We start from the raw sequence: 21,302 nt of genomic DNA on the forward strand, positions 1-21,302 counted from the left end.
CTTAAGTCAATATAAAGAAAAATATTTTATACTGATTTCTAATTATAATTTATATATATATATATATATATATATATATATATATATATATATACACACTAAAATATAGTGTTCAGACAATAAAAGACAAAACCTTAAACATCAATAATTTCACGTGCTGTCAGTGTATATAAATTCACCATAATTTGTAATACACTTTGGATAATTGTGTTTACTAGATCAATACATTTCAATGTGAAATAAAACTAAAGCTCAGACCAGACCCACTCTGATTTCTTCTACACGACATTATCAAAATATATTTCACATTAAAAACAAAAATATTGATTTTGGAAATTAGTTCGGCTTCACCGAACTGCTTCTATTCAATTGTGTGCATAAATTGAACCACGTATCATAATATTGTTACCTTACGCATCACATAAAATGATTAAAGTCGCTGACTAATATGATTTATTCACTCAGCGCTCACTGTTTATTATTCCTTACAGCTCTCTACAGGCAGTTAACAGTTGCTAGACACGCGCGTTTAGAGCGTAAGTGGAAGTGGGCGAGGTCTAAGGCTTGTTTGAGATGCGCCTTGCCTCGCCTGAAATGTAGGTGAGAGTAGGCGAGAAGGGTCTGGCTGCAGACCAGATGCACTCTCAGGCCAGATGCACTGTCAGCGGCGCATGCGCACTCCGACACATGCAGTCTCAGCAGCGCATGCGCACTCCAACAAATGCACTGTTAGACACGTTTGTGAATCAAATGGACCTACAGGCCAATTGTAAGTATATTTATTCAATATTCAATTTATTTATTCTCATACAAGATTAAGTCGAAGTGAAAGTATTGTTTTAACTATATTCAATTCGAACAAGATTAAGTCGAAGTAAAAGTGTTATTGAATTATTTGACATGTAATCGAAAACGTTCTTTAACATTATCAGACGAATGTTGTAAGTATATTGATTTCATTCATACAGTATTAGATAGATGTAAAAGTATTGTTTTAATATATAAGATGATGTTTTCGAAAACTAACTTAATCCTTATAATGATACCAGATCTATCGCATCTATGATACTTGGGTAACGATACCTGTTCTTCATACAGTAATTTATTGAAGAACTAGCATTATCTAAAATTAATTTGTAGCGTTGCTTGAAAACTAAATATTCAGATGATTCGGATTATTTATATATTCAATAACCTTGTGCATACAGTATAAGCTTGTACAGCCTTATATTTCTACACATCAATTATTATTTACGTATTTGTTTTTTGCATTTTTGACAGGGGCATTGCACATAGGATAAAACCCGTAAAATGGACTGAAAGGTTGGCTATCTATCCATCCATATATCTGTCCGTCTATTCAAATCTATCTATCTAAATTGTATCCTATCGTCCATTTATCTATCCCATCCATCTCTTTAAGTCTTATGTATCTATCGTTCTATGAAATTTTGCTTATTCCCTCCTTTCATTATATTTAAGGGTTTTCCAGTACAATCATATGGCAACGACTGTGGTGTGTTTATGTTGATCGTAAGTACATTATGTTTGTAGTTAATATTATATTGTTTTGCCATGATACTGACGTCTCTTTCATGTATAGTCTGCATTGTACATTGTGCTGGATGCCCCATTTGACTACACAATTGTAAGTATTAGTACAGTTTTCACTATACAGAGGAGTCCAAAGCCTTCCTGAGAGGTGATCAGCAGCCTGTATTTAGGTTGCAAAACGTAAATTGGAATAAATCTCTCAGGTAAAAGCATAGACTAATCATAAGGTAAAGAATGGCATGTTGTCATGACTAACTTGGTAAACATGGGCTGTATTTTCTCCCCAACAGGAAGAGCATTTTGACGGACAGGTAACTTCTCGGGTAACTCCTCAGGAAAAGTACCAGTAACCTTAAAAAGGTAGTCCTAAAGGTAACTAAAATTAATATTTGCTTTTTAGGTAGATGAAACCAATGTTTTCATCTGAGAAGCAGGTGGTTCAGTCTCCACGAAAAGTAGGTTTTGTTAGAGAGGTTGTGGCCATTATTGTTCAGCATATTTTTATTTATCATCTTCTACATTGTTGTTTCTTAGGAGCGTGTCATGAACGTGTCATGACGGATCTTAAAACTGCCAGTCAGTGGTGCTTGGTGAACATTTACATTACATTTATTCATTTGGCAGACGCTTTTATCCAAAGCGACTTACAAGTAATTTGTTATTTTTTTACAGTGGCACATTACTGCAGAGCAATCAGGGATAAGGTGCCTTGCTCAAGGGCACTTCAGTCATGACCTTCTGGCACTGAGATTTGAACCAGCAACCTTCTGATCACAACTGACTCTCTGGGAATCTTCTTGGCTCAGTTCATGGAGGATGATGAAGCTGCAGAGGCCTTGGAACAGTTCTTCAGCACACATTTCATAGAACATGATAGTGTAGAGCCTCTGATGTTTGTTTTTATGCAGGACATGCAAACATTTTTAGAGAATGTGGTGGACAAAATGCATCTTAGAGTCTTTTGTCGAGTACAAAATTGAACAGGGTTGTCCAGGGTTGTGTTATGATTTTATGCCACATATGCATTGAAAACTGATTTGGAAGCCTCTATTTCGAAAAAAAAACAGATGTGAGCCGTCCTGCTCTTTATATATATATATATATATAGAGTATGTCTACATAATAAAACTTTATCATTAAACCATTGATTAACAAGCACCTTTTTATTGTAGAATGAGTCATTTATGTATATATGTGTGTTTGTTTATAATTTTAGGCCGGAAGAATACGTGTACAAGAAAAGGTTTTATTTAGTAATGTATTTTCATTATTAGTGTAGATGTTCAGTAATGTATTTCAGCTTTAAAATAAATACCTGGCCTTGACCTGAACCACCAGTATTCACGATACTCTTAAAAAGCAGTAACCTTTACATTTTATTAATAGAATCTTATAGTTCACCACGTTAGAGCGTGCATGTGACGAGTGCGCATGTGCGGCTGAGCGTGCATGTGACGAGTGCGCATGCGCGGCTGAGCGTGCATGTGTCTGACAGTGCATCTTGTCTGCAGCCAGATGCTATTGGAGTAGGCGGCTGCAGTAAGGGGAGGAGTCAAAAAAGACCTTTGAAGTCGGACACTTCGTGAATCTCGCTGTTTTGTCTCTTGCAAACGTGAACAATGGAGGAGATCACGTTCGCGTTTTTTATCGCAGACGAAGTGGATGTAATCGAAATACCACTGTTTTTACATGAAGATGGTTACAATAATAATCACTGAATGTACTGTCAAATAATGTACAAATAAACAGCTTACACAAAAACATGTAAGACATTTTCAAGGATTGTATAAACAAATGCTAAATGAAGTAAATAGCAAGTTGCTTTTGAGAGACAGAGTTCATAACAAATGTTTGTCATATTTAATAACAAGCAGGTTTCTGCCACCATTTCACGTCAATAGTATTTTTCCATACCATGCAAGTCAAAGCTGTATTGTAGCAAATATTCTTCAGAAGTTCTTCCCTTATTTTAAGACCCTGACACTTCTCAGATGAAACCACACAAAGATGAGGCATAATGACTAAACAGTCCATTTAGATATGTATGCGTGCATGTATATTTTTAATGGATTGATTTATTAATTCACACAAACATACAATAGAATAAAGAGAAAATTACAACAAGGAAGAATTCTAATGAAGAGAAATTTAAAATAAACGCACGTCCTAATTCTTAATTTCACTAGGCGTGTTTTTTTTTGTTTAGTTTGCATGAAAATATAAATGAACAGATGCGTAATCTAATTCTTAGAATGAAGAGAAAATGTATCGTTGACATTCTCAGCCAATGAGCTTGAAGCTGTGTCGTCAGTCAGTCGTTTCCCATCATGCTTTTGAATAGCGCAGTCGGAGGAGAGCAACTGCGCGAGAGTTTTTTGGCATGACATCAGAGCAAGGCGGACGTAACTCGGACACTTTTCTAACCGGCATGCAGCTCGCGGTGATCACCGGTGATCGGTTCTGCGCAGATTATGCTCATCTCAAACAAGCCTCTATACAGTAGAGCGTCTGTGACGCATCACTCTTGTTTTGAAGGCGCTCATTGGTCAGATTTCAGAGACCTAACAGTATAAAGCGGAGTCTGTCTCTGATTGGCTAGGCGAGGTAGCGCCGGTGTTCACGTGACCGCCGTTATGAAGAAAGCGAGTAGACCATCCCAGACACGGTAGATTAGACGTTTTTCCTTTCGCTATTATTTGGTGACGCTAACTTTCAATAAATAGACTTTCTGGAAATGTTATTAAATCCGAACGGGTTGACCGAATGTTTACAGGAATGGGAGGATCTGGAGAAAGACTACCAACAAGTCCAGGTCAGAGCTCTTTTCCCAGTCACGAGAATAGCACGACAGCCCTGAAGCATCAGATGTTACACTTCTCTGTATTTTTATAACGTTACATACTCATATATCGGAAGACTGTAACCTTACTCTAGTTATGCGTTGTTGATTATAGTTTAGCGTTACCTATTATCAACAACTTCACAGCCACAGCAATGATGGCTTATATTAGAAAGCATTAACGAATAGATATGTTCATAGATTATAAAATATCGTAATATTATATATTGTTACATATAAAAAGTTATATATACATTTCTGTTTTGTTTCAGGAGACACATCGACTCTACAAACAGAAGCTGGAGGAAGTTTCGAAATTGCAAGACAGCTGTTCGTCTTCTATCGCACGCCAGAGGAAAAAGTTAAAGGATCTCTCCGAATCTCTGGACGAGTAAGTCACGACTTGTGCTTTAATGTAAATGTCAAAATAAATATTATAGCCCTGCGCTCAAGCCCTGTTTCTCTGTTAGGTGCAGAACCGCAGAAAGTCCAGAAGATGTAAATAAAGTAGTAGAGATCCAAGAGTCCATAAGAGAAAGACCTAATGTATTTTTTGAAATGGAGGCCTTCCTGCCAAAGAAAAACGGGTAATGGAAATGAAAGCTGTCTGAGTTTAGGTCTGCCACATCCTTTTATGTTTAAATTGCATTTATTATTTATGCAAACCAGGTCATGCAACTCCCGTTCTTTAACCAATAAAACATGTATTGTAGAATAAAAAGTGCTACAGAATTAAGATGATTAGGCCTATAACAACTTTGTCAGTTAATGATGATTGTGTTTGGTCTTATAATTTCTTTCCTGTAATATTTATCCTGTTCTTAATCCAGGTTATACCTCAGTCTTGTTCTTGGAAATGTGAATGTTACGCTTCTTAACAAGCAGGCCAAGTAAGTTATGAAAACCCTGAGCAGAATGCAATACTGTATGATATAAAAAAATTCAAAGCAAAAATATGAATTGTAACACCTGAGTAGTCTTTGTAGTGGTCAACATCTTACATTACGTTGTCATGTTAATTTTGTCATTAGTCCAATTTATGTTTATCTCCATCTTGCAGGTTCGCCTATAAAGACGAGTATGAGAAATTCAAACTATACTTGACTGTAATCCTCTTGTTGTTCTCATTCACCTGTCAGTTTTTGGTCAGCGACAGGTATGTTGTTTGTTGTTCAAAGTTCTAGCACCATCTCTAAATATGAAACATGCTTTTAAATATTTACATACATACTGTTAAGTATTTAGTCAAAATTTGCTTTATGTCTGCTTGTGGTTTTACAGGGTTGTAGATGCCCTTTTCAACTTCTTGTTGGTGTGGTATTACTGTACATTGACAATAAGAGAGAGCATTCTCATTAATAACGGCTCTAAGTAAGAATAGTCATGTACTCTATGATGTTTAATACTCTATATGCATGTGATATAACATAAGTATAACATACTTGACTTTTATTTTAGGATCAAGGGCTGGTGGGTGTTTCAACACTATGTTTCAACATTTCTTTCTGGAGTAATGCTGACCTGGTATGAATGTAATATTCTTCTACTAACAAACATTTGAGTTTATACTTGGCAAGTATTTAAAAATAAATGTTATAAGAAAGCACACAGAATAAAGAGGAAAGTATGGGAGAGATATTGAAAGAGAGACTGAGAGTGGGAGACCTTTATAAGGGAATGTGTGACTTACATCAACGGTTACATCTGTCTCACAGGCCTGATGGTGAACTCTACCAGATGTTTAGAACTCAGTTCTTGTCATACTCCATGTATATAAGTAAGATCATCACCACTTGTATTTATATTATACTGCTTTGTTTACATTTAGGCTGCAAGCAAGCTTTTTAGATAATAATTTATTTATTGGTTTTATTTTGTTTTCCATTCAGATTTTGTTAAGTTTTTGCAGTATTACTATCAGAGTGGATGCTTATATAGACTTCGAGCTCTTGGAGAAAGACACAACATGGACCTCACTGTTGGTGGGTCTCATAGCATATATATTTATTAACACTAGCAAAATGTCATTTTTTACATCTACACTCCTGTGTTTTATGGCCAGAGGGGTTTCAATCCTGGATGTGGAGGGGTCTGACCTTTCTCCTACCTTTCCTTTTCCTTGGCCATGTAAGTTTAGTTGATGGTTTTGGTATCTTGGGTGGTTTTGCAATAACTGCACTCATCTTGGGAAACAGTACAGTTCTTAGTTTATGGGCCTGTAATATTGGGAAAGGCTTCTGTTGAAGTAACAGGGCTAAAATAACAATCTAATGTTGTAAGTTAGTAAGGACATTGTATAAACATTGAATTTATCACAGTACTAAAGTACTTTGAACCTTTTTTGAATGAATAAAAAGTAGAAATAGTTTTTAGATTTTATGATGAACTGATGGCCATGAAAGAATGGATAGATAGTTTTGGATGCAGTGTTATGAATGCCATGTGAATGTGATAGTATATTGTAGATCTTATGCTGTTATGTATGCTCAGTTTTTCCAGCTTTACAATGGAATTACACTCTTTCAAATGGCCCGACTTCCAGAATGGAAAGAATGGCAGGTCAGTGTTCATAACTAAGAATAAATAAACATAAAAACAAAGCTAATTTTGTTACATTGATTTCATTGTTTTTGTCAAATATTTTCTTCCCAGGTTCTCATGTGTGGCTCCACTTTCCTTGTTTTATTCATGGGAAACTTCTTTACCACTCTTGGTGTTGTTTACCACAAATACATGGATCAAGAAAAGACCAAAGCTTTATGAACATGACAAAAAAGTTCAAAAGTATTTTTGAAAGCAATTTATGTTTTATATGAATGTCTTTTTTATGTAAGCGAGGGATGGAATGATTGTTTTGTTATTGTAAAATGTATGAGTAACAGTTTAATAGAATTTTGGTAATTGTTCTCAGGTGGGTTTTTTGTTTGCCAGGATAAGTGACGATTTTTGTAAATGTGTCACAAAGCAAGTTAACAGTCTTTGCCATAAACTATTTAATAGATTGTTCTTATTTTGGATTTCAATGCCATGAAGTGTTTCATTTCATATATAAATGCAAAATCCTGACCTCAGACTCTGTGTGTGTTTAATGATAAAATACCTTCGGCCTTCATTTAAGGCAGTTAGAATAGGGCAATGTTTGTTTAATGGAACAAAGCTAGAAAATTAATATTATTTGCTATCACTACCATTGTGCTACAGTGTCAACATAAGACTATGTCTACACCTATGTTTGAGTAAGGAGAAATGTGCAAGCATTGACCATGATTTTCACAATTGACAAAAAGGCTCCGACAAACAGAAATGGAAAGTGCAAATGTATCAAAAGACAGTATATCTGCCTGAATAAGTCATGAAGTAAATAATTACATTACAACTACATTTAAATAATTGTTTCTTAATATGATTTTAAATCAAATTTAAGTCAATCATGTGCTTGCCAAATAACCTGAAAAACGTTACGACTGTTCTATCAATTGCTATAAAAATCAATTGCTTTAACTTTCCACATCATGCCAACAAAAGAAAACCATATTAATTTAAAAAGTAATGGATTACACTTAATAACGTATTTGGAATATCTTCACAACAAAATAACCCAAAGGCATTCGTTGTAATTCATTATTACATGCCCCGTCACGTTAAAAAAGACACGAGGGGTTTTATGAACTTGTGACTGGCAACCAAATGTGACGTAAGCGTTTGTTGCGCATGCCCCAGCAAAACCGAGGTATGTGCCATAGTGCTGCACATTTATGTAACGTTACTTATATACCGACATATATTGTCAGTGATCTAATGACATTTACTGAGCGGTATTAGCCAGTGGCACGTACACATCAAGGGTCTGACTAGCATGTGTCTGATCTGATAAGCATGTGGTTATGCGCACTTGAAATGTCGCACGTTTTCACATTAGTTCGCTTTACATTACACTTCCTATCACAAGCTCCTATTTCACAATTATAGTGCTTTGTATGCAATGTATAACACAACTGAACAACTGTTTCTTCGTGTATCATAAAGCTTTTTATTGATCTGTGATTTATAGGAATACCGAGTAATTACCAAATCATGATACTTCAAGGTAGTTCAAGTAATACCGCGGTCAGTCACTGCGGTTTAAAGTGGCGATTTTTTAAATGATGGTGAAAAGGGAATTTTCTATAGCCTATGTGGCGGTGTTAAACAAATGTCATTTGCAAAGAATTGTGGGTTGGGGTTTAAGCATGCAGTTACGTTGAACATTCAAAAGAGGGCACAACCGTCAAAGTGTTTTGCGTTTAATTTAAGCTAGGTAATCTATGTGTATTTATTGAATGTATTTATTTTATGTCACCTGTAAAGTGGAAATTTTCCACTGTTGAAATTGTGCTTTTTGTTTTAGTTTTTTAAAATCTTTTTCGAGTTTGTCTGTATGAAATCAGAAATTGTTAACAGAAATGACAGTGACTTAAGCAATCTGTTTGCAGGCTTTTCTGATTTTGCCATAGTCTTTAAATATGGATGATGCAGAATCCCACCTGCAGTCCGATCAAGAGCAAGATCCAGAACCCTTCCTGAGCTCTGTGGACATCTTCATCTTCTCACTCATCTCTGGGCTGCTTATCTACTGGTTCTTTTTCCGAAGAAAACCAACGACTGCCCCAGAGATAAGGACTGTCACCAGTACAGTGTAAGTGTCTTATATTATGCCTCCTCTCATCTGTCCATGAGCGATGTTCCACCCTCACAAATGTTTCTGCATGGTTGAAATGAACTTGATCAGAATCACATTTCATAAACACCAAGGTGGTAGAAGTTGTAGGCTATAAAACTGGATGAATAAGAATTACTGTGTTCCATTATGCAGAGGACCAAAAACAGGGTTTCCACGTTGCGCTTCATAGCTGAAATTGTAAGAATCATATTTTCAATAATATTTTTGTTGGAAAGTCTCTTTAAAGTTCTTCTCTCTGTCAACCTTTGGCTCCATTCAAACAAAGCATAATTTCTGAACCATGGCTTGTTTCTAAAGCACTTTGTGGTTAAGTAAGTCATGGGTTCCAGCATTGCAAAGTGTTGACATCATGGGACCAACAGAATGTGTGTGTGTGTGTTATGGATTGTTGCAACCAGGACGTTGTGTGGGTATAAAGTAAGTTATTGTTGACACATTTCACAAAGCATAAGCCTCACACACATATTAAATACGGCTGTGTATTCAGATTGTTGAAAATACATTGCCTTGGTTAATGAGATCAAACATTTAACTTGTAGGTTGGTGAGTTGGTAAACAAACAACATTGGCCCCTATTGACTTCCATTGTATGGACACAAAAACAGAGACATTCCTCAGAATTCTTTTTAACATTTTGGAACTCGAAGAATTGCCTTGGATTTGCATTTTTTATATACATTTCTCAGAATATCGTCTTTTCAAAGAGTCAGGTTTTGAACAACTTGCTGGTAAATAAATGACAGACTTGTTGCTATTGGGTGAACTTTCTCTTAACATCTACTGCTCAGTGTTTTTAATAGTCCCACGATGTTATTCTCCCCTTGCTCCTCATAATTCTTACCAGTCAATTGTTTGTAACGCTGTACAATAAACTTATGACTCTTTGTAAACAATGAAGCCTGATAGATAAAGAGAAAAAGAATGACGAAGGAAATGATGTGTAACCGAAGAACTGGAAATGCCAGGAAAAGATAACCACTTCCAATTCTCTCTGCACTTCCTTCAGCCTGTTTCACATTACTCTTGGGTTAAAGGACTGAGGCCAGTCCACACTGTCGTGCCAAAGTCTGCACTGTTCTTTCTTGTTGCATGTATAGATAATGGGGCATCTGTAGTTAAAGCTTTATAAGATTCTTTAAAACACTCGCGTCCAAAGTTTGTTGCTTTTGTATCAGCGCTCTACAGTGCATGTATTTTATTACACTAGGAAAGGGAGGGAATAGTTGATGTCTGTGTGTGTTTACATTGGCAGGGGCATTACGTTTTGTGGGCGTGCATGTGGGCTTACTTAGCTTTAGTTTGGGGACAGATTTGTCCCAAGAAATTAGCTAAATATTACAAAACCTCCCTTTGAATTCATTTGGTAGCATTTGAATTTGAAAATATTATTATAAATAAAACCTTTTTTATACTTTTAAAAAACTTTTGTTATTAGGGTCAGCCTGTATGGACTACGTAGATTTAAGTCAATAATACATTGTCTGTCTGAGATGAAGTGGGGTTTAGGAACAGTATTGTGCTGCAGAGATCCATGGGAAATGTTGTATGTTCTCATTGCTCTGCAACCCCTTTGCTCCGGCCAGATGTTGAGAGAGAAAGAGAGTATGAGCGAGCGAGGGAGCACGTCTCAAACCCCTGCCTGCCTCACTGCTTTCAAGAACAATGTGCTTTCAGGAGAGCCTGATCTCTGTCTAAAGGACTGAGTCTGAATCTAAGAGAGGTGATTTGGCTCTGTATGCTGTAGTTTGAGGATTCGGGTCTTTCCCCCAGTCATGGGGTGCATGTTCTCTTTGCCTCAGGACAGACTGGCAGCTGCAGAGAGGTTAGTGCGGGACACATGGATCTTTGGATATTGTAGTGTATTGTGTTGTGCTAGATGTGTCAGGTTTTTGCTTTTGAATTTCATCAGGTTTGGCCTTTATTGTATGAATATCTATTTAAATAGGTTGTGTTTTAACTCAATGCTTCTGCAATATAAAGTCAGCAAATAAAGTATGTATCATATGTTGAGTATGTATGATTTGGAGTAACTGCATGAATGCCTTACGGGTTTGTTTACTTTAGGGATTTTTTTATCTACATTTTCATTTTACGCGATGTGTATTTTTGCAATTGATTATAAACCAAACACCATCTATGTGGGAGTAGAAACGATATGATCAATGTTGTAAACATGTAACTTTTAAGTAAAGTTGTTTGCACTAGGTAAACTTCCATCTGCTCTTCAGATTTTCAGATCTTAAGATGTGTGAGATGAAAGTGTTGGTTTTCGTTAGTTGACCATTGAGTGAAAGCAGACGTATTCAAACGCTGTGGTGTTCTCAGTGTGATGAGAGCCTAAGGATATTCTCAGTGTGGAAAAGGCCAAGACACTAACATGGCTTAATTCCCTGTTTACTACCAAATGAATCGGCCTTGGCATGTTATTCTGCCTTTTCACGCATGTGTTCTCTTGCTTTTTCTCTTCAGATCTCAACCCGTTCGTGAGACCAGCTTTATAGAGAAAATGAAGAAAACTGTAAGTTTTCTAGAAACATTTTTACTGCCGCACAAAAATGTAAAGTCCCCCTGTGGTGAAAATCAAGTTTTTAATGTTGTTTATATGTGGTGCTTTTTGAATGCTTTAAGATAAACCATGTGCAAATTCATAATTTTTAACCATTGCAGAGTATTTTCTCCATAAAACAGCATTTTTTCCAAAATTCAGTTTGAAAATCCCTCTGTTTATGACATCATAACTCTTTAACCAATCACGTAACAGATTTGAGCCATAGATGTGTTAGGATGGTACATAGAATCGGAACTGAAGCGATCGCTGCCTTTTTAGCTCTGTTTGAACAACACAAACACGTTGCTCACACGTCGAATGAGGCATCAATGTACCTATTATCAACATTCTGAGCTCACGCGATCTCATTTGCATATTCCTGAATCTGCGTATACTATATCAAGCAAGGTGGTAGGGTTACATTCAAGCGATTTTAAGGCATGAAGAATTTATTTTTACAGGAATAAATCTTTTTCATATCCTATTTTAAAGCTTAAAGATGAGTTTTATTATCAAATTCAGTGGGACTTAAAATATTTGGCAAAAATGACATTCACTTTGGTTTAGAAAATACTTGTGTTATGTTTGATTTTTGTCTTTGTAACCTCTCGCTCTAGAACCGAAACATTGTGGTGTTTTACGGATCCCAAACAGGAACAGCTGAGGATTTTGCTAACAGACTGGCAAAAGATGCCCATCGCTATGGTATGAAAGGGATGGCAGCTGATCCAGAGGAGTATGATATGGTACTTAGGACGTTATGCACGCTATTATGAAACTCTGATACTTTTTACTCACCATTTTAAATAAAAAAAAACATTGTCTCCCAAACACAGTCCGAGCTGTCTAGACTGAGGGAAATTTCAAATTCCATGGTTGTGTTCTGCTTGGCGACATATGGAGAGGGAGACCCCACCGACAACGCTCAGGAGTTCTATGATTGGATGCAGGCCGCTGATGATAGCCTGGAGGGGATCAATTTTGCAGTAAGTATTTAGTCAAGATCAGTCAAGTTGCCTTGAATATTTTAGGCTGGCATCAATGAAATCAAAGTTGAAGGCCATCTATATGCCTTTGTTCTTCTAAAAATGAGATGAGCAAAACACGTTTCAGAGTTCAAGAAATTGCATTAGTCAACCTGTAGGCACCACCCAAAATGTATTTGCTTGTGATGCCCATTTCCTCAGCAGTATAGTTCTTAACTAGCGCATGCCTCAGGCTGTCCCGTAGTTAAGGGGCCCACGGAACCCTCCTCACTTCTCCTTCACCAAACGGAAACATCTGGCCTTGCCAAATAAAGCTAGCGCTCCATCCCAGCTGAACCTTTCTCCTAGGAGGACTGCTTCAAATGGGACGGGATCACTGTATCGTCTGTTCCTTTGATTCTGGAGACACAAGGGTCCAGGCACAGCTTGAGCTGGACCAGTATTTTGGATGAGAGCCTTGTGGTTTCAGCATGGAGTTTGTAGATTCTTTAATGTGGTTCTGGTGGGTCGGCATGATAAAACCTGTGGTTGGAAACATCACCCCAGTGTGACCAGACTGGGGGGCAGACTAGACATCCAGAGGTTATTAGAAGTGCAAAACTACGGAGAAAATTCATAATTTTCGCGTTTTCAGTGCAGTGTATTAAAAAGGGGCAGATCATACATTGAAAGTCACCAAAACAGTCATATTTTAGTTTTCCTTTTTCTGCAGAACACAAAAGAAGATATTTTGAAAAATGTTGGTAAAAGAAAAGCACAGCCCCCCATTCACTTCTATTATAAACAATGCAAGTGAATGGGGGGTTGATAACGACATTATTGTGTGTTCTGTGTAGGAAAGAAAGTTTTTCTTCAAAAACTTAAAACGATCTCTTATAAAATAATGAGTTGATGGTTTACTTTGTTTTAAGGTTTTTGGTCTTGGTAATAAAACCTACGAGCACTTCAACGCCATGGGCAAGTACACAGACAAGAGACTAGCTGACTTGGGCGGGAAAAGAATATATGACCTTGGCCTCGGAGATGATGACTCTAAGTGAGTGAATAATACACTCAAACCGAACAAACAGATGTTTATACACATATATCCGTTTTATTTAGGTACATTCTGTCCTTCTCTTTTCGTTGTTTGCCTTTACCAACCCAATCCTAAATCGTTTAAAGCTTGGAAGAAGATTTCATCTCTTGGAAGGAACAGTTTTGGCCCGCAGTGTGTGAGTTCTTTGGAGTGGAAGCCACAGGAGTAGACAGCAGGTATGGTTTTTCGTTCACCTAATCCAATTTAACAATATCGTGCTGTATATCTTACATTGTATTGACATATAATAGCATAAATGAATGCACGGTTGATTTTAGCAATGCAGACCATCTGTAGCTTTGTGGTCTGGTTCAAACATGATGTTCATTTGAGGCCACACATTCAGGGTCTCATCTGCATATTAGAGGGAACAGATTCATTGATCATGTACCTCCATAACAAACCTTCCCCGGTCGTGCTTGAAAGGGTTTTTGCATCTCATTAAACATCATAGGTGTTTTGAATGCTTTAAATGCAGGCTGGGATGAGATCTCCGATCCTTTTTGTGCTTTCAGCATTCGGCAGTTTGAACTGGTGGTCCATAATGACATCAACATGAATCAGGTGTACACAGGAGAGGTGGGGCGTCTTGGAAGCTTTCAAACGCAGAAACTGTAAGTTGATCCCTTTCAACTTAGGGATAGGTTTATAGTTCACAGTCAGACATTTCAAAAGATCACAAGTCTGCCGGTAACATTACTATTGTGATTCTTTATATATTATAACTGTGTTTCTTACCCAAGGGGCCGCAGTCTCCATATGTTATTTTTTTGTTCTGATTGATTACTTTTGTAACAAATATGCATTTTTCTAGTTTTGCCAAGCTCAATAATATTTTATTGGGTAATAACTGAATGAAATGGTTTATTGTGACTATTTAGGGGCCTTCAAACAAAAAAGGTTGAGATCCTCTTTACTATATACATCATCGTGGTGATTATAGGCATAATATTTTTCTATTGTTTGTTTTGTGTAGGCCTTTCGATTCAAAGAATCCTTTCCTTGCTTCTGTTTCTGTAAATCGGAAGCTGAACAAAGGAGGAAACCGTCACCTGATGCATATCGAATTGGATATTTTAGACTCTAAAATCAGGTACAGTTCAAGTATAATATATAAAGATAGCCAATAAACTTTTTATTTCACTGCAATAACCCACAAAAGTGTGGGTTCCAGTGATTTTACCATTGTTTAAGTGCTTTATAAGCACTCCTTAGCTATATTTCATTAATATATGGTCACAAGTGTGATATCTGTTTCTACAACAACTTATTTTCTGTATTACAATGTCAGGAGATATTCTGATTCTGATATTCTGATCAGATATTCTCTGATGTAGCAAGCAATCTACTCACAACAAAGCTTTGAAAAATATTTTATGTTTCGTGCAGATACGATGCTGGAGACCATGTTGCCGTTTATCCCACAAATGACACATCAATGGTCAGCAAACTAGGAAAGAGACTTGGTGTAGACTTGGATATCTTCATGTCCCTCAAAAATCTGGATGGTATATAATAATATGTAAAATTCCTATTCCATCATTAAACTTGAATCAACTTTAAAATTTGGAATTACATTAACCTTAGAATGGCTTGCAGGATTTATTTAGTACTTTAGATTAATTATTTCAGACATTTAAGAGTATTGTTTAAAACATAGTAGAAATCTGTATTACAACTCTTAGTTTATATCTTGTTTAATACTTAATTTATTGTTGCAATTTGTGATTTTGTTTTTCAGAGGAGTCTAATAAAAAGCATCCATTCCCCTGCCCGACCACATACCGCACGGCACTGACACATTACCTGGACATCAACAACCCGCCCCGTACAAACGTGCTTTATGAGCTGGCACAATACGCCTCTGATCCACAAGAACAAGAAAATCTGCACAAGATGGCCTCTGGATCTTCAGAAGGAAAGGTTCGATTTTCATGTTTACTTTGTGGATCGGTTTAGATCAGAGCATCTGTTAACTGTCTAAATGTTCCTCTCAGGCTCTGTACCAGAGTTGGGTTGTGGCTGCTGAAAGGAACATACTGTCTATTCTAGAAGATCTACAATCTCTCCAACCACAAATAGACCACCTCTGTGAACTTCTGCCTCGACTGCAGGCTCGATACTATTCCATCGCATCCTCTGGCAAGGTCAGACTTTGCCGTATTTTAAAGAGCTGAAATCACAAACGCCTTGAGGTTGACACTGGACTTCCTCATTTCAGGTGCATCCGTCCTCCATCCACATCTGTGCTGTGGTGGTGGAGTACGCTACCAAGACGGGAAGGGTCTTCAAAGGTGTGGCCACCAACTGGCTGAAGAATAAAGTTGTAACTGATAATGGCCACAAGCCCACTGTTCCCATGTATGTTAGGAGATCCCAGTTTCGGCTGCCGTTCAAACCCAGTAATCCTGTAGTCATGATCGGGCCTGGAACCGGCATCGCCCCCTTCATAGGCTTCATCCAGGAGAGAGCATGGCACAAGGAACAAGGTATGAATTTGAATATGATTTCTAATAATGATGACGAATGCTCCAAAACAAATTGACATCTGGGCTCTGTTACAGGGAAGGATGTTGGTGAGACAATACTTTACTTTGGCTGTCGGCATAGAAACGAAGACTTCCTGTACCAGCAGGAACTGGAGGAGTTTGAAAGGGCAGGTGTACTGACGCAGCTTAATGTTGCTTTTTCCAGAGACCAGGAGCACAAAGTGAGTGTCTACAGCATTATACGTTTTTTTTGTAACATTTATTTTTCTAAACATTTATGACATTTTACATTTAAGAGGTGATCCAAAGATAGGTGCACAGTCTAAGATTTTTAAGTAACAAAGCAAGTTAAAGACAAAGTAGTTCTGTGGTGTCTTGTTTTCACAGGTCTATGTGCAGCATCTTCTGAAGAAAAATAAGGAACACCTATGGAAGCTAATTCATTTCAATAATGCTCATATCTACGTTTGCGGGTGAGAATAAATCTTAATTGTACAGCATAGGCAATGCTTTTTAAAGCCCACAATGAGAGATTTTGTATTTGCCTGTCTGTGTAATGAGATTCTTAATGTCCCTGCAGAGATGCACGTAACATGGCTCGGGGCGTCCATGCTGCTTTCCATGAGATCGCGCAGGAGGTGGGCGGACTGACGCACACTCAGGCTGTGGACTATTTCAAGAAGCTAATGACCAAGGGCCGTTACTCACAGGATGTTTGGAGCTAAAGCAACTGATGAGCCAATATCTGCTACTTTACCTCAGATGTTTTTACTTCAGAGTACAGATATAAATCGCAGAACTTACTTTTTCTGTGTTTGCATTGACTTGGACTGATTTGTTGCTGTCAGTGTCTCTTAAAGTATACAGAAGCTCGAGTGCACCTGTCAGCAGTGCTGATATAACCGAAGGCACATAACACAAAATTGAGTCTAAAATAGCTCATTTTATATTTACATTTTGGCTTTCGTGGTGCCATATCATGTCCATTACGGCCAGTATTTGATGCCCATTTAGGTGGTAATGTATATCAAATGCAAAATGTTCTATAGCTTCTTTTTAAAGGGTTGGTTCACCCCCCAAATTCATTCAACATGTATGGCTTTCCTCCAATTAAAGAACACAGAATATATTTTGAAGTATGTTGGTAACCAAACAAAATGCACCCCAATGAATAGACGCCAAACCACTGAGAGATTTCTCAAAATATCTTCTTTTGTGTTCCACGTAAGAAAGAGTCAAATACAGGTTTTGAATGACATGAGGGTGAATAAATTGTAGATTTTTTGGAGAACTATCACGTCAAACACGGCCTTATTCATATATAATTAGTTTGACTGTCAATTGTTTAAACCCTGTGTTAAAAGACTACAAATATCACTTTTATGTCCTTATTAAAGATCTTTAGGTTTCTGTTTTGCAACTTCTAGAAATGATAATGTAATGCATTCACTCACAGAAATCAACTATTTTGGAATGTTTACAAATCATGTGATGTTAAAGTTTGACTTATTTATTGTTTGATATACTAAACCCGTGTCCTATCTATGCATTCATTTGGAAAAACACTATAGCTGTGTGCTGTGTGTGAGCAATTCTGAAATTGACGTGACTTCCTTCCTCACTACATGATTAACTGTAGTCTTTTGAAATATTCTAAGCAACTGTTTGCTATGTCCTTGACAAATGCACGGAGTTATCCATTTCCATTGTAAAAGGTGCAGTTTATGAAGAGTAAAGTGTGTTATACTAATGTAAATTTTAAATTAATTGTGTAATTGTCTTAACTTTTCCAATGATTTTTCAATTCAGCCCCCTGGTGAACTAATGGTGCAACTGCATCACGATGCTGGCAATGTGGTATGAAACAAGTTTCAATTGAAAGTACTTTAAAGCACAAGTCATTTTAAAGTATTTATCATGTTGAGGAAGATGCTGTGTGCTACAGTTATGTCACTTGGACACATTTTGTGCAACGACATACTCTCATTGATGCAATGTTAAAAGATTTAAAAAAAAATTGAAACACTGTCTACGTTTGTCTTGTTTTTACAAAAATCCAAATGTACGATATAATGTGTGTTAATAATAATTAAAAAATGTATAAAGACAAATTTTATTCCATTCTATAAATTAAAGTACAAAAACATGAATAGCAATTCAAATGACAAATGTATAAAATAGAAGAATTAAAAGTTACAAAAACAAAGGTTACATGCAAACAAATCTATAAAACATCCAGCGTCATTTGTTTTTCTGGAATCAAGATATGAGGTATCTAATGAACATAAAAATACATTATATCCCTATATCCCTAGGAGATGAAGGAACCGCAGGCACATTAGACTCTTAAGTGAGATATCTCGGGTATGATTGAAACTCCTGGCTGAGGTAGATGACTGAAAGGTTGCCCTGTCCCTTTTAATGGAGGACTGATCTGAGTCTGCACATATGGAGATATCCATGGGTTGCCATAGCGATGAGCAGCATCGCACTGATGGCTGTGTCCGTGGCTATGACCATGTCCATGACTGTGACCGATGGTGACAGAGCTTCCAGTGTAAGGTGTGGAGTTTTGTTGTGGATATGTCGAGTGGGGCCAACCATCCAGTGAGTTTGGCAAGCTCCCTATCGCTTGACCAGTGGTGACGTTTACTGGGGCGTAGGTCTGGACAGGATACGACCCTGGGGTTATGTCTCTGGAATTACAAATATTTAAAACTTCAAGCATTAGATATTATACTTAGGAACTTATAAATGATGTACAGTGGAACTGAAAGTACTTGGACTTTTTTTGTTAAAATGTATTAAATAAATGAGATTTTCTTATAAAACAAAGTATATGTATTTAGTGAAATGATTTGCATGAAAAGTATCTTTGTGCTATAATACCTTGCAATAAGTGGCATGTTGGTTTTGAATAAACATTTGCTCATGTACATATTAACAAGTGAATCATTAACTCACGTGAGATCAAGAGGTTTGTTACGCTCCTCATCAGACGCAGGGATGAACTGGACCCCAGGTAAATGCTTAAGCAACCGAAAGGGGAACTTTTTCTCCAGGACTGAAGCTCTGGACTCTGACATCTCGAACAGTGAAAACCATCCTATTCCATCTGATACAAAACATCAAGTTAAGGAATAAAATTCAACTTTAATTTGTCTATCTTTATGTTTTTGGATTACAACAAAATGTTTATTCTAAGGTTTAAATCATAGAACTATCATCTTTAATTTACAGGCCTGCTATATGGGGAAAAATAAAAACTGTGTGTTTGGATTCTACAATCTACAGCCGATGACTTAAATGATGGAAGGATACATATCATTCCTGTGATGATGGCCAGGACATTGCAAAGGAAGACAGTATTTGGAAAGGCGACGGTTACAATCATTAGAATAATCCAGGGCAGAGATGCAGTGGGCACATTTATGCCCATGAAATATGCCTTCCGCATAGCAGAATTGATTGTCACCACCCCCAAAACAGACATAGCCAATGGGATGAGACCATTTACTGAGCTCCTATTGGACGGGGAGAAAAGGAGTGACTCTAGCAGCACGTGTAGCAGTCCACTGATGGATGTCAGGAGCAGTGATTGATAAAGATATCTGATTGTACCAATGCCTTTCTCCAGTCCAATACAGGGGTACACCATCACTATGACATTTAGGAAAAAACATGTCATATTCTTGTGATAGAGGCAATAGGTGACGAGTTTGTAGACTGTAAGGAAAAAGGAAGCGCAAGTTACACAACAATAATTCAAGTATAACACTCAACACACACAATAGAACAAAGCAAACAGGATGTGTTAGGTTCTTGTAAACGTCATTCAGGCAGCCCCGCCCACAATGCTGAGCTAACTGTGTCATTCCAAAACATTTTATTGCGTCAAGATGTTTTGATAAAAAGCTTTAAAAATTACATTATACAAATCTACTCTTTATGAAGATTACTCCTTTATATTTAAAATATATATTTATGAACGTATAAACTAGTATCAAGTTATATTTAAATATGTATAATGGTGAGACTTCCAGACACTTCGAAAACAGCTGTTGAATGTGTTTTTGTGATTTACAATTTGTTAAAAGCTCTTACCATGGCCTTTGAGGACGGCATTAGTGTCCAGACTGAAAATATGCTCCGAAACATCAAAGTGATGTGGTACGACGCTGAGAACGCACGAAACCGCGAACACAACAACTACCCCACATGTCAACTCTACGTGCGGTACAAAATATGCAAACTTCTGTCTCCAGTCTTTTATAGTATGCATTTTAAGGTTAGATGATATGCATAACTTAATTATTATTGTTTACTGGCAGGTTACTTTATGGTGCGAAAATCGTCATTCAGTTCCCAGCACTCGGAATTTTGCAACTTCCGCGTGGAAGAAAAGATGATTCAAGAGCGTGAAAGAGGCGCACTGCTTACGCAATCCTGCGCCAGAATGGTTCTCATTTCATCGAAGCTTCTGGAGCTAAAAAAGAAGCTCCAGAAACCTCTCTGTGTTTTCAACTGGAACGATGGCAATCATGTTACCATTGCAGTGGGTGGAGGAAAGTAGCCTAACAGGACGCTCATGTTCAGATTCTGATTCTTCCTTGTTGATTATTCAGAGTGGAAAATCTACATGTAGACAAGATATTTTTGATGAAGTAAATCAGTAATTTTTTTAAGTTTCTCAGGAAAATATTTATGTACATTTGGGTTCCAGCACGTGGCTATTAAGGGTAATGAAAAAGTGGATAAAGTAGCGAATGAAGCCCTAAAAGCAGAACACTTAGATATCCAAGTCCCACCATGTAAAACAGACATTAAATACAATATTAATAGAATGTGGCAGGATACATGGGATCAGGAGGAGAAAGGAGCATACAGCATTCAGAAAGAAGTAATTGATAAAAAGTAAAGCAGGTTGAGACGGCAAGAAACCAAAATCACAAGGTTGAGAATAGGACAAAAAGTTGAATTAGCTGTTTAAGATTAATAGGTAAACACCAGACTAGATTATGCATACATTGTATAGATGTGGAAAATGTAAAACATGTACTCTTGATATTTAGAAAGTACTCTGAAAAG

General features: G+C 37.1%; 3 protein-coding genes across 5 annotated transcripts; 2 read left to right on the forward strand and 1 right to left on the reverse strand.

The window, feature by feature from the left end:
- Positions 1 to 3,857: 3,857 nt before the first annotated feature.
- tmem120aa (transmembrane protein 120Aa) lies at positions 3,858 to 7,762 on the forward strand. The gene is made up of 12 exons (XM_079449078.1): positions 3,858 to 4,366; positions 4,666 to 4,784; positions 4,864 to 4,980; positions 5,224 to 5,283; positions 5,454 to 5,549; positions 5,675 to 5,764; positions 5,852 to 5,917; positions 6,109 to 6,170; positions 6,283 to 6,375; positions 6,456 to 6,520; positions 6,884 to 6,952; positions 7,046 to 7,762. The coding sequence occupies exons 1-12, from the start codon at positions 4,289 to 4,291 to the stop codon at positions 7,154 to 7,156; spliced, it is 1,026 nt and encodes a 341-aa protein (XP_079305204.1). The 5' UTR covers positions 3,858 to 4,288; the 3' UTR covers positions 7,157 to 7,762.
- Positions 7,763 to 8,042: 280 nt separating this feature from the next.
- pora (P450 (cytochrome) oxidoreductase a) lies at positions 8,043 to 18,316 on the forward strand. 3 transcript variants are annotated; one of them, XM_079449446.1, is made up of 16 exons: positions 8,043 to 8,123; positions 8,866 to 9,068; positions 11,583 to 11,631; positions 12,279 to 12,407; positions 12,498 to 12,647; positions 13,559 to 13,683; positions 13,812 to 13,901; positions 14,241 to 14,339; positions 14,702 to 14,818; positions 15,115 to 15,233; positions 15,467 to 15,648; positions 15,723 to 15,872; positions 15,947 to 16,214; positions 16,290 to 16,435; positions 16,602 to 16,687; positions 16,795 to 18,316. In XM_079449446.1, exons 2-16 carry the CDS (start codon positions 8,896 to 8,898, stop codon positions 16,937 to 16,939), a joined length of 2,028 nt encoding a protein of 675 aa, XP_079305572.1. In that variant the 5' UTR covers positions 8,043 to 8,123; positions 8,866 to 8,895; the 3' UTR covers positions 16,940 to 18,316. The 3 variants fall into 3 exon arrangements, with proteins under 3 accessions (XP_079305572.1, XP_079305573.1, XP_079305574.1); XM_079449447.1 differs by lacking the exons at positions 8,043 to 8,123; positions 8,866 to 9,068 and adding an exon at positions 10,702 to 10,935; XM_079449448.1 differs by lacking the exons at positions 8,043 to 8,123; positions 8,866 to 9,068 and adding an exon at positions 10,706 to 10,935 and having other exon boundaries at positions 12,316 to 12,407.
- rhbdd2 (rhomboid domain containing 2) lies at positions 18,093 to 20,695 on the reverse strand. The gene is made up of 4 exons (XM_079449449.1): positions 20,319 to 20,695; positions 19,536 to 19,940; positions 19,179 to 19,329; positions 18,093 to 18,910 (listed from the first exon to the last, which is right to left on the reverse strand). Exons 1-4 carry the CDS (start codon positions 20,494 to 20,496, stop codon positions 18,553 to 18,555), a joined length of 1,092 nt encoding a protein of 363 aa, XP_079305575.1. The 5' UTR covers positions 20,497 to 20,695; the 3' UTR covers positions 18,093 to 18,552.
- Positions 20,696 to 21,302: the final 607 nt, after the last annotated feature.

This window comes from Barbatula barbatula (assembly GCF_947034865.1).
Source record: "Barbatula barbatula genome assembly, chromosome: 24".
NCBI classification, from domain to species: Eukaryota; Metazoa; Chordata; class Actinopteri; order Cypriniformes; family Nemacheilidae; genus Barbatula; species Barbatula barbatula.